We start from the raw sequence: 13124 nt of genomic DNA, 5'->3' as shown, positions 1-13124 counted from the left end.
CATAGTTGGAAGAAAATGTAGTCTATAGGGCTAAAAAAGCATGATGGGTCTTTAAGAAAACTCCTTTTGAAACAAAACACTATTACAGACATGCAAATATAGGTTACATATGCCTTCTGATGGAGCTCTGCAGATCTTCTGTATCAATGTGTACAAATCAACAAAAAAATCTGATGTAGGAGGTGAAATTTAACCAAAGACATAAATCTCCACACTAAGCAATAGAACATCTATTTTTCTGACTATTTTGAATTCCTCAGGGGAAAACATTCGTTCCTAAGGGGGAATAGGGCACTATACATTTGGAAAAGTTTTGGTAATCCCTACAGTCAAGAGTTGGAGAAGGCAATGGCACCCCACTCCAGTACTCTTGCCTGGAAAATCCCATGGACGGGGGAGCCTGGTAGGCTGCAGTCCATGGGGTTGCTAGGAGTCGGACACGACTGAACGACTTCACTTTCACTTTTCACTTTCATGCATTGGAGAAGGAAATGGCAACCCACTCCAGTGTTCTTGCCTGGAGAATCCCAGGGACAGGGGAGCCTGGTGGGCTGCTGTCTATGGGGTCGCACAGGGTTGGACACGACTGAAGCGACTTAGCAGCAGCAGCAGCACAGTCAAGGGTAAAACATAGAAAGCATAAATCTCGGAGGCCTCCCTTTGGGGTATTCCAAATACTTTCTCAATCATGAGTCAGGAAGTACAAACAAACTATGAATAAAAACGACTATGAATGAAGGAACTTTATTCATTTAAGATCCCGTAAGCCAGGTGTTGAGAACTAACATACATAGAGGGGCTATATAGGTAAGTAGAACATGCCAACTAAGTACTGTGGTGACCTGAAGAGTGAACAACTCATCTAAACAGGGGACGCTTCACCTCAGCTCCTGCTAACTATGGCCGACCAGGAATGGAGACATGGGCTAGATAACCAAACTTTTCAATTAAAGCTCTAAATATGGATTTTCACATTAAAAAGTCTTGGCAACTAGTTCAAATTTTAAAAATACACAAAAAAGCCTAAACAAAATATAGTTGTGAACCCAATCAGGACTGTGAGCAACTGATCTGCAACCTCCTTTGAAACATTCTACTGCTTCTTATTTCCGGTTTGTTTCTCTTATGGCTGTGGACAGCAAAATATTAAAAAAAAAAAACAAAAGAAACGTCTGTACTTTCACATTGTGGGAGAGCAAATAAAAGACATTAGAGAAGACTATTTCAGACTGTAGCCAGTCTTAGTTATGTGTACAAATGCAAGAGATGGTGTAGGTGGTAGTAGCTGTTAGAAGGAAGAAGGAAGAGGAATGAGTTCCTAGGGCTAGAATCAAGGAAGGAGACAGTGACCTACACAAGATAAACAGCTCTGGACCAAACAGTTGGCATGTGGTTCCTCTTTTATCACAATGTTGACTTAATGGGTCTTTGTTGCTACATGGTCTTTTATCTAGTTGAGGCGAGCGGGATTACTGTCTAGTCACAGTGCGTGGGCTTCTCATTGCAATGGCTTCCCTTGTTGCAGATCATAGGCTCTAGGGCATGCAGGCTTCGGTAGTTGAGGTCCGTGGCTCAGTGGTTGAAGCTCCTGGGTTCTACAGCACAGGCTCAGTAGTTGTGGTGTACGGGCATAAGTTACTCTGGGGAGGTGGGATCTTCCCGGACTAGGGACTGAACCTGTGTCTCCTGCATTGGTAGGTGGATTCTATACCACTGAGCCACCAGGAAGCCTGACAGTGTTGATTTTTAAAACAAAAGTAAATACTTTATGATTCTATCCTATTATATTAAAAAGTATGTACTACGAACACTATACACTTGAAGGCATGAACTGATAAATAAAAACACACCTGAAGTGCAGATGAATACTTTACTAAGCTATTACTATGTCTTTACAGTTTTTACAAGTTAACTATGGGAGGACAAAGAATAAATTATGCAGCTGTGGTTCAACATTTACAGAATCAATTTAGAACATAGTCTTTTCGGTTGATGTTAGACCTTTATTATACCAAATATTAACAAGGAAATTATTTCTCAGAGTACATCAAGGTGAGGACAGATTCATTGATCCATGAGATATTTAACTTTAGATAAGGAAGTAGTAATAAGCACATCCAGAGTAAATTATTCAGAACAGAATTATGCTCCAAATCAACACTGAATTTGATCTGACATTGAAGCTTATACAACATTTTAAGTGATATAATAAGGATCACCCATTCTCTTTTTAAAAATATAAAAATGCATGGAATACAATGAAGAGACACAGAAATACATAAATTATACTTACAATCCATAGGAAGAATTAACTGCCAGACTGGTTATTTGTTGTGGTGGTTCTCCACCCACCCACACCAACTGTATAACTAATTCTGTCTGATAACCTGGAGACTGTTTAAGTGGAGAACTTTTAACTCTGTAAGAAAGGAAAACGTGTTGTCTTTTAACACATCTTCAATTATCTTATTAGCCTATATAATTATAAAGTCATCCATCAATAACTATACAAAAATAACTTTATATTTGAACATATATGATATAAAATGCAAAAATCAGAATCCTGTCCTCTAGAATCATTTAATCTAGTTGGAGATAAAACACACAGATAAGCAAGAAATCACAGGTAAGTTCCACATATAAATTGGGGAGGGAGGGGAGAAGTGAAAGGGGAGAAGGAGGAAGTGGGTAGAGAGGAATGAAAGAAGACCAGGGAAGGATGGAGAGAAGAACAAAGAGAAGCTGCATTCTAGGTCTTAAGAGGAAAAAAAATCAAGTTACAGAAAAAACCCAAGATAGAAGAGTAGACTTAAAACTTGAAAAAGGTACAGTGTAGGTAGATGAAAACTGGCCTAAAACATAAGGAATTAAGGAAAATGTATAAAATATGTGAGCAATTTTTGTTTGCATAACCACTTTTACTACTAAAAAATCTATTTTGACTTTGAGTTGGTAGTATTTTTGATAGCATAGAAGTCAAGTGAAGTGAAAGCCTCTCAGTTGTGTCCGTCTCTTTGAGACCCCACGGACTATACAGTCCATGGAATTCTCCAGGCCAGAATACTGGAGTGGGTAGCCTTTCCCTTCTCCAGGAGATCCTCCCAACCCAGGGATTGAACCCAGGTCTCCCGCATTGCAGGCAAATTCTTTACCAGCTGAGCCACAAGGGAAGCCCAAGAATACTGGGGTGGGTAGCCTTTCCCTTCTCCAGCAGATCTTCCCGACCCAGGAATCAAACCGGGGTCTCCTACATTGCAGGAGGATTCTTTATCAACTGAGCTATCAGGGAAGCCCCTTGACAGCAGAGACTCTTCCCCCCAAAACTGCTGCTGCTGCTAAGTCACTTCAGTCGTGTCCGACTCTGTGTGACCCCATAGACGGCAGCCCACCAGGCTCCCCCGTCCCTGGGATTCTCCAGGCAAGAATACGAGTGGGTTGCCATTTCCTTCTCCAACGCATGCAAGTGAAAAGTGAAAGTGAAGTCGCCCAGTCGTGTTCGACTCTTTGCGACCCCATGGATTGCAGCCTACCAGGCTCCTCCGTCCATGGGATTGGCCAGGCAAGAGTACTGGAGTGGGGCGCCATCGCCTTCTCTGCCAAAACTGCTGGATACTGTCAAAAAATTGCTTTTGCAAAAAAGTATGCTAACAAGATAAAGAAGTAGGAAAGCCATAGACAAAGATTAACAAGTGTATATGTTTGGTCACAGTAGAAGGTATGTGTAGTAAGAATTAAAAAAAAAAAAAGTCACTATAGCGAGATAGGCCAGGGCCAGACTGGAGGGTCTGTGAGGTCTGGCTGCAAAGGTCTGATGTTGGTAGAAAGAACTCAGGGCTCTGAAGTGCTACAGTGTGACACTTGGTTCTGCCACTTAACGTCTTCCTGTTTGAAAGTGGGAATATTTTACTTAATCACAGTATAAGGATACTGTGAGTGCCTATGAGAGAATTTTTTCAATGGCCAAATTATGCAAAAGGCATACATTTTCATTATTAAAGAATTAAAAGACAGTGAAGGGTTTAGGAGAAATATTTTGGGAAGATTAACTGTAGAACTTCGCAAGATGAAGTAGCAGACGACGACTCATGAGGAACTTCCTGTGATTCGTGTGATGTAAAATAATAAGAGAGATTTGAAATGCATGAACTAAGTCTCAAAAAGGTTCATAAACTCCATTAAGGTTACTTTTAATACTCCAGCAGATGAGGTACTCAGTATTTATGGAATGAATAAATGAGCTGCAGGCTGATTAGAGGTGGAGGAGGGGAGAAAAAGAAGACAGTGATTCTAAGTTTTGAAAAAGAAAAAAGGTGTCAGGATGAAGAGCTAGTCTTAGAAGATGTGGTAACTTTGAGGGGATAGTAGGGGTCTTCAAGTGAACTATTCAGCAAAACAGTTATACTCACTTATGTTGAGTGAGTTCCCACAAAACTTATGTTGGTTAAACTTGTTATAAGCATGTTAGAGGGAGCGAAGGAGGGGTTTGTCTATAAATGTGAGACTTTCTAAGGAATAAAGTTACTAAGCTAATACCTTTATTACTTGTAAACTTCAAGTGAATTTGGAAGATAAAATTTGTATAAAATATGAGCTATCTGTGTGACTACTTTTACTATTAAAAAAATCTACTTTTACTTTAAGGTGGGGACATTTTTGATTGCACAGACTCTCCAGTAATTGTTCTTGTAAAACATACACAAAGCCTGGTTATTCTAATGATTCTTGAGGCATCTGCCTTGAAGTAAATGTACAAAGAAGGACAGCTGGAAGTCTTTTCTATATTTAACCTCCTGCCACTAAACTCAGAGAACCCTTTGGATCAAGAATACCACACCAGACCTCTTGCTGTCATATTTGCTAGACTCAGTTCAGGTAAGAAAAGGGTCATGATATTGTCCAAGTTTCTGAAATGTGAATCACCAAGAGTACTCTTAAAATGAACTGAGTTGCAGTCACAACTGCCTGTGCAAAGTCTGCAAGTTAATATACTCAGAACTACACACTGGCTGAAGCAGAAGTTCTAATTTTCCTCTGGGAAACACCCACTGATCGGCTACAGCCATCCACCCCAAAAGACAAAAATAAATACTGAGTAGCATTTCATGTCCACGAGAGACAGCCTCTGTTGATACAAGCATAGCCTGCAGAGTCTGAGGGTGCTATTTTCTCCCTGTACCAATTAAATAAGCTTCAAGGAAGTATCCACTCTCCCTCTGGCATATTTATGTGCACCTTAGATTCTCAGGGCTGCCCTCGTGGTTCAGTTGGTAAAAAGTCTGCCTGCAATGCTGGAGACCTGGGTTCAATCCCTGGGTTGGGAATATACCCTGGAGAAGGGAACAGCTTCCCACTCCAGAGTTCTGACCTGGAGATATCCACGGACTTATATAGTCCATGGGGTCGCAAAGAGTTGCACAGGACTGAGTGACTTTCACACTTATATACTCACACTCAGATTTTCAAGAGCAGGAACAGGCATTCAGGGATAATTTCAGATAGGCATATATGGGCACATTTTAGATGTAAGTGATGAAGACACACAGAAGTCACGGAATTCTTATTTTACTTAGTATGAAACAAAAACATTCTTAGGCAAAAATAACTTTAAACAGTCAAACATGCTGAAAAAGCCTCAACTGGTAAAAAATTAGAAATCAAATCAAGAAATGATGACATATGTCAGATTTTAAAAATACAAAATGAGGGCTGGGTGGGCATTATATTTAATGTTTATAATGGTTATATGCAAGTTATCATTTTAATGTTTTTAATATATTAATTTACTTTTTAATTTTATTTTTAACTTTACAATATTGTATTGGTTTTGCCATATATCAACATGAATCCGCCACAGGTATACATTTGTTTACTTTTTAAAGACAAAGGGTAGAACTTATTTTTATGAAAAGCTCCGTAATTTGTACAAATGTATTTTAAATTTAAAAATAATGTTTAGAGGCCTGGCAGTTACAAAACAATTTGTCTGATGTGACTAATACTTTGAAAAAAGCACAATTAAAATACTTAAAAACAAAATCAAACAGTTACTTTTAAAAAGTTTCTTCAAAAGACAATTATGTACAGGGAGGGATGGAGTGGGAGGCTGGGGTTATATAGAATGAATAAACAACAAGGTCCTACTATATAGCACAGGGAACGATGTTCAATATCCTATGATAAAGAATACTGGAAAAGAATATTTAAAAAAGAATACATATATATAGGTATAACTGAATCATTTTGCTGTACAGCAGAAATATAACACTCTAAATCAACTATACTTCAATGGGGAAAAAAACAAAGTACAAAAATAATTTGTACAAAAAACAAACAAAATCTAAGTATTAGTTATTTTCACATCAATTTAGTTATATCTCTGACTTTTAAAATTGGTTTTTGAGATTGTGGACTAAAACGATGTGCAGTTAACATGAACCGCATTTACCTGAAAACTATTAAAATGGTAAAAAAAACAATGTGTGTGTGTGTGTGTGTGTGTGTGTGTGTATATATATATATATATAATTCAAATTGCCTGTGATTTAAAAGTCACTAGTGAATATGTGGATTTTAGACAAAAATCTCAAATTTGTTACCAAAACAAACCTCAAAGACAAACTACTTTACATGCTTATAAACATTAAACAAAAAACAGAAATATACATGAAAATCGGAAGAAGTGACATTAATGTAAATTTTACAAATTTAAGTTTAAAGTACTACAGAGTAAGTAACAAAAGGGAAAGATGTAGAATTCTTTTATTGCCAAGTCTCATTCTATCTAAGCATGCCAGACTGTAGCAGAAAGGAAGTATATACATGGGATAGAAAGGAAAGGCGGGGGTAGGGAGGGCGGGGAGGGAGTGAGGGGAAGGGGGAGAGAAAGAGGGAAGAAACCTAGGACCTTTCTACGAAAGTAGCTGCTTAACCTCAATGCTTATATTCTGAGGTCAGATCAGGTTTCATCCTTGGCACTACTGACATCCTGAGCTGGCTGAATCTGTTGTGCAGCACTGTCCTGTGCCCTGCAGGATGTTGTGCATCAACCCTGGTCTGGGCTTCCCTGGTAGCTCAGCTGGTCAAGAATCCACCTGCAATGCAGGAGACCCCGGTTCGATTCTTGGGTTGGGAAGATCCCCTGGAGAAGGGAAAGGCTACCCACTCCAGTATCCTGGCCTGGAGAATTCCATGGACTGTACAGGCCATGGGGTTGTAAAGAGTCAGACACTGAACGACTTTCACTTTTCACATTAGATGCCAGTAGCAGTCCTTCCTGTTGTGACAAATTTTGTCTCCAGACATTGCCAAGCATTCTGAGGAGCAAAATCATCCCTGTTTGAGAACCACTGGCATAGAACACAATCTCAAATTTATGTAAGCATATAAAGAAGATTAAAAAAGCTGTACTTTTCTATAGATCTATATCATGAGTGATCGTGATATAAAAAAATCTGCTTTATCTCTGGTTGAATGCATTTTTGATTATGCAGACACTTTCCTCAGCAACTATTGAACCATTCAATAATGGTTCTAGTAGACCTAAAGTCAAAACAGTATAAAGCCTGGTTCTTTTTTTTTTTTTTTAATTTTATTTTATTTTTAAACTTTACAAATTGTATTAGTTTTGCCAAATATCAAAATGAATCCACCACAGGTATACATGTGTTCCCCATCCTGAACCCTCCTCCCTCCTCCCTCCCCATATCATCCCTCTGGGTCGTCCCAGTGCACTAGCCCCAAGCATGCAGTATCGTGCATCAAACCTGGACTGGCAACTCGTTTCATACATGATATAACAAATGAAACTGTCTTTCTGACTACCCTCCCTATCTTGAACCTACTACAGTCTGCCTTTCGCCCCCAACTTTTGTATTCAACCTCTGATATTTTCCACACACTTTCAGTCATGATGACCCTAATTGACTTCTCTTTATACCCTAGTTGACTTCTCTGTAAATATAATACTTTTAATCATCGGAGAAGGCAATGGCACCCCACTTCAGTCTTCATGAAATCATTCAGTGATTTTAACTCTCTCTTTGTTTTCTTTCTATGCCATTTTTAAGGCTCATATGCTTTACAAGTGACCAATCTAGACAGCATATTAAAAAGCAGAGACATTACTTTGCCAACAAAGATCCGTCTAGTCAAAGCTATGGTTTTTCCAGTAGTCATGTATGGATGTGAGAGTTGGACTATAAAGAAAGCTGAACACTGAAGAATTGATGTTTTTGAACTGTGGTGTTGGAGAATACGCTTGAGAGTCCCTTGTACTGCAAGGAGATCCAACCAGTCAATCCTAAAGGAAATCAGTCCTGAATATTCACTGAAGGACTGATGCAGAAGCTGAAGCTTTAATACTTTGCCACCTGATGTGAAGAACTGACTCACTGGAAAAGACCCTGATGCTGGGAAAGATTGAAGGCAAGAGGAGAAGGGGATGACTCAGGATGAGATGGTTGGATGGCATCACCAACTCAATGGACACGACTTTGAGTAAGCTCCAGGAGTTGGTGATGGACAGGAAAGCTTGGCATGCTACAGTCCATGTGGTTGCAAAGGGTTGGACATGACTGAGCGACTGAACTGAACTGATGCTTTAAAAATTTTAACCATTCAATAATATAAAAGTAAAAATAAATTTTGTCCAATTTACTCCTATAGAAAAGCAAAATGCATTAAATTTGGATTTCTACAATAAATGCATTTACATAACAATGCTGTGATATTAAAGAAGATTCAGAAAAAGAAAATGATTACCAAACAACTATATCTCTAAAGGCTGAAAAAACAGAATTTTCAGAGTGCCAGGAAGCAGTCAATGTGTATGTTTGATCCACATATAAACCCAGACTAAAAAATGATGATGGACTGAGAAGAATGAGCTAGATACAAAGGAAAAATCCACGCTGGTCCATCAGTAGGGTTTAGAGATCAAATCCTATTACTTTAAGGATAAAATCATGGAATGCAATCATATTCCTCTTGGTGCCACAAAAAAATGAGTTGGATTAACCACAGTGAAATGCAGAAAGAGAAGTGGTTATGTCATTTTACTCTGTCACGGGAAAACATTACTTAAGTTTACTAATGCTTATAATTTATCTAAATTAAAAGGTAAGTTCCAAACCATCTGTATTTTTCTTTAACTTACTTCAAACAAGGGACATTGTCCCGAAGTCCATCAGATGAACTGCTACTGGTAGAAGGATGAGACTGAGGAGGGATGGGCTGTGGATTGGCACTCCCAACCGGTGTTGGCAAAGGTGGTGCCTGTTCACCCTCTGGGGTTTCCACATCACTTATCTCATACAACAATCGAACTTCAAGCATCTGTTGTAAAACAAGACAGGTTACCCTCTCCTAACAATTCCTATTCATTTTGTCAGTTTATACATACACACATGTACACTACAGTGGGAAGAACATTTTTAAAGGAAAAATTTGGTGAGGTTAATAAGGTAAAGATTTCACAAAGAAAAAAATGCTTCTGACTCAGCTTTTTAAAAATGATTGTGTGTTTGTGTGCAAGTACATTCACACATACACATTATGATTTTAGGATTTATGGCACTCCTGTTAGTACTAAATTAGATTAGGCTCATACTTATATTAGCTTTCCTTAAATGAAACAGAATGCATTTAAAGATTTAAATAAATGTTCAGTAAAACGATATACATAAAAATATGCCTTTTCTTCACAAAAGGTAAATGCAATGTAAATACTGAGGTGTTTTAAAAATGACTACAGATAGTCTCCTAAGTGATTTGAAAACTTAAATGTCAGACATTTGACATTGAAAATAATTAAGAGACTACTACCGGAATGACTTCTGTAATCACTTCCTGTTTGCTGAATCTATAAATAATGACATGAGCTGAAACTCCAGCTATGCACAGCATTCTACTTTCGGGACACCAGGAGATGATCTGAATGGCATATGGATCCTCATCCACAATGTCTGTGTTTGGCTTCTCATCTTTATTTCTTGACTTTTCAAATACTTTAGATGTCTTTAGTTTATATAATACTTGTAGAGTTACTAAAAAAAAAAAAAAAGGATAAAATATCTTAGTACAAAAAGAATAAAAGGGAATATTTAATCAGTCATACCACATCAGAAAAACAGCCTGTTTTTTGAATCATATTTTTATTCCTATGTCTGTATTTCTCACATTCTTTTATATAATGTATTCACTATACTTTATCGACCAAAGAAGGTATACTCGTATTCATTTAAAAAAAAAAAAAAATCACCATCACGATGAATTTAGATTATCTGAAAAAATGAGTAACAAAAAGATTTTATAAAAAAAGAAAAGCGTAAATAAAAATAATAAAGCACATATTTTGCTCTACAGAATTATTTTCTCTCTGAAAGGTACCACTATTATCTAACACACTTCTTCATGATCAAACATAATATACCCTGAGTTAACTGGATTCTAATTTTTTCATTAATAGTGTTTGTACACTACTCATTCAAAGCATTCTTTCCTTTTTAATGTAACCACTGTATATAATTCACATAGAGAGCATAAACTTTCATGATATAAGTTTAGAATCAGACACTAAAATTATTGAACAGATTTATGCTGATTTGAAACATACTCTCACTTCTCTTATCTCTGAGTTAGGAAGAGAAGGTTTGAAAAAATACTGAAGAAAGGATTTGAGTATTTCTGCTGAGACTTATTCTTGATTTACTAATTAATATCCTTCAAATATCTTCATCTATTATAAATTCTACTCAAATACTTGATAAATCAAGCATTAACTTTACAGCCTCTGAATTTCAAATTAAATGTTAGCTATGAAATTATTATAAAACAGATTACACAAAAGTAATATTGCATAGCATGTAACAAATAATATTCAGAATACTTACTCGCAGAAGCATCCCAGAACTTAATCGACCCGTCAGCATGCCTGTGAAAAGCAAATGAATTAAGAATGTGTTGACGAAAAAATTTACACTATTTTTCTCTTTGAAGTTAAATATATTGTTACTTAAACACAGTTACCAAAATGAGGAAAAAGGTAAAATTTAGGATAAATTCATAGGTTCTATACAATAACTTATTACTTATGATGTTACTATATAAAGAAAAGCACTACCTGCCCAACTAATTAATATTCATGTAGTCCTAACCATATTTAGTTATTAATGATTTTTTTAAGGAGAAAACAGACTTTTACTTACCCTGTAATAATTATTTCTGAGTAGCTTTGAGCACCCAAGCCCCAATTACCTCCATTAATGGGCCATTCCTATAAGAAAAGATTATTGTATAAAGCAATTTCCAAGCATAGCATGTATTTTCATAATATATTTATGACAATAGTAAACAACACATTTTATTTCCAAAAAGGATTTTTAATTTCTCTAGAAAGGGTATCATTATCAACCACGTCAAGGTGAGAAGTATAAAATACTGAAATGTAAAGTAATGAGTAACATTAATGTTCAATACCTTTTTGCTGTAGCCTTGACGTTTCTGTCTAGCTCCAACAGAATAAAGTGCAGGAATAAGGTCCACAGGACAATCAGCAAAATATTCGCAACATGTAACAGGGGATTCATGTATACTCAAAGGGTAGGGATTTTCAAATATAGGATATCTTTAAGAAGAGGAAAAGAAAAAATATTTGTTAATGAATCATTACCTATGATTAATGAAACAATGAAAAACATATTTAAACTTATTTAATAATAGGTTATTCTAGGGCTATCATTTAGAGAGAATGTTTTTAAATTCCTTTGTTTGACATGGTCTTGTTGTTTTCAAGAAGAAAAAAAAATCATTACTGCAGTTAGCACACACTAAGTTGATGTGAATTTTGGAATGCCTTAAAGTAAGGTAAATAATACCATGCACTTACACTTTCGGGTTTTCCTATCTCAGTGCCATTTCCATTTTGGATGAGACAGCTTATTATGGGGGCTGTCCTGTGCACTGTGGACATTTAGCAGCACCCCTGTCCTCTACCACTAGATGCCAGCAGCACCCCTTCCCTAACCATAGATGTCTACACAGACATTGTCTCTTGAGGGGCAAAACTGCCCCCAATCCAGAAATACTGAATGGGTAAACTCATTTAAAACCATATTTAACGATTATCTCTCAGGAAATACAACTAATATAATACAATGTTCTTCCATTCAAAAAATTTATAAGTAAACATGCTATCATCTAATCTAGACCAAGCAGAATATTGGAAATACCACAAAAAGTTGCACAGGATCTATGGTGAGAATCTACAGGTCAGTTATGATATATCTGGTTAAGAGAGAATAGGAAAAGCTTGCAGAGGAAAAGAAGGCCGCTTTGAAAGTTATGTGGATTTTTGATGTCAGTGACGCAAGTGGAACATTTTAGCTGCTGGGAGCTACATCAGGAAAGACACGGGAGTGTGATGCTTGTTTAACACACCGTTCAGTTTTCCTAGAGAACAGGTGCCAGCTTGGAAATGTACGCTGAATCCCTTCTATGTAGAGTAGCAGGCTGAGAAGCTGTTTTTACATAAAAAACAGAGATCCAAAGGGATTTAAAGAAAAGAGTAACAAGTTTGGTGAAGTGAAGTGAAGTAAAAGTTGCTCAGTCATGTATCTCTGACTCTTTGCGACCCCATGGACTTTACAGTCCATGGAATTCTCCAGATCAGAATACTGGAGTGGGTAGACTTTCCCTTCTCCAGGAGATAATCCCAACCCAGGGACCGAACCTGGGGCGGATTCTTTACCAGCTAAGCCACAGGCGAAGCCCAAGAATATTGGAGTGGGTAGCCTACTCCTTTCTCCAGTGGATCTTCCAAACCCAGGAATTGAACTTGGGAACAGGGATAGGCTACCCATTCCAGTATTCTTGGGCCTCCCTTTGTGGTTCAGCTGGTAAAGAATCCACCCTGGGTTTGACCCTTGGGTTGGGAAGATCCCCTGGAGAAGGGTTAGGCTACCCACTCCCCAGTATTCTGGCCTGGAGAATTCCATGGACCATATAGTCCAAGTCCACGGGGTCACAAAGAGTTGGACATGACTGAGCGACTTTCATTTTCACTTTCAGGGTATTCAAGTATTAGGCTGAATCATAAAAAATTTCAGAAATTCAACAAATTTTGATTT

At 37.4% G+C, this 13124-nt stretch overlaps 1 protein-coding gene across 5 annotated transcripts in view; it reads right to left on the bottom strand.

Moving 5' to 3' along the window:
* Nucleotides 1-13124, bottom strand: part of STXBP5 (syntaxin binding protein 5) — a 157146-nt gene that overhangs the window by 51673 nt on the left and 92349 nt on the right. For all 5 annotated transcript variants that reach the window (XM_005894662.3, XM_005894663.3, XM_070376830.1 and 2 more), the window contains 6 exons: nt 11476-11623; nt 11205-11272; nt 10890-10930; nt 9823-10043; nt 9155-9333; nt 2294-2419 (listed from right to left, as the gene is read on the bottom strand). In XM_005894662.3, the coding sequence (XP_005894724.1) occupies nt 2294-2419; nt 9155-9333; nt 9823-10043; nt 10890-10930; nt 11205-11272; nt 11476-11623 (783 nt within the window). The remainder of the gene's footprint in view (nt 1-2293; nt 2420-9154; nt 9334-9822; nt 10044-10889; nt 10931-11204; nt 11273-11475; nt 11624-13124) is intronic.

The sequence above is a fragment of the Bos mutus genome, chromosome 9, assembly GCF_027580195.1.
Source record: "Bos mutus isolate GX-2022 chromosome 9, NWIPB_WYAK_1.1, whole genome shotgun sequence".
NCBI classification, from domain to species: Eukaryota; Metazoa; Chordata; class Mammalia; order Artiodactyla; family Bovidae; genus Bos; species Bos mutus.
The sequence above is the reverse complement of the archived record's forward strand: the minus strand, read 5'-3'. Positions and strand labels throughout refer to the sequence as shown.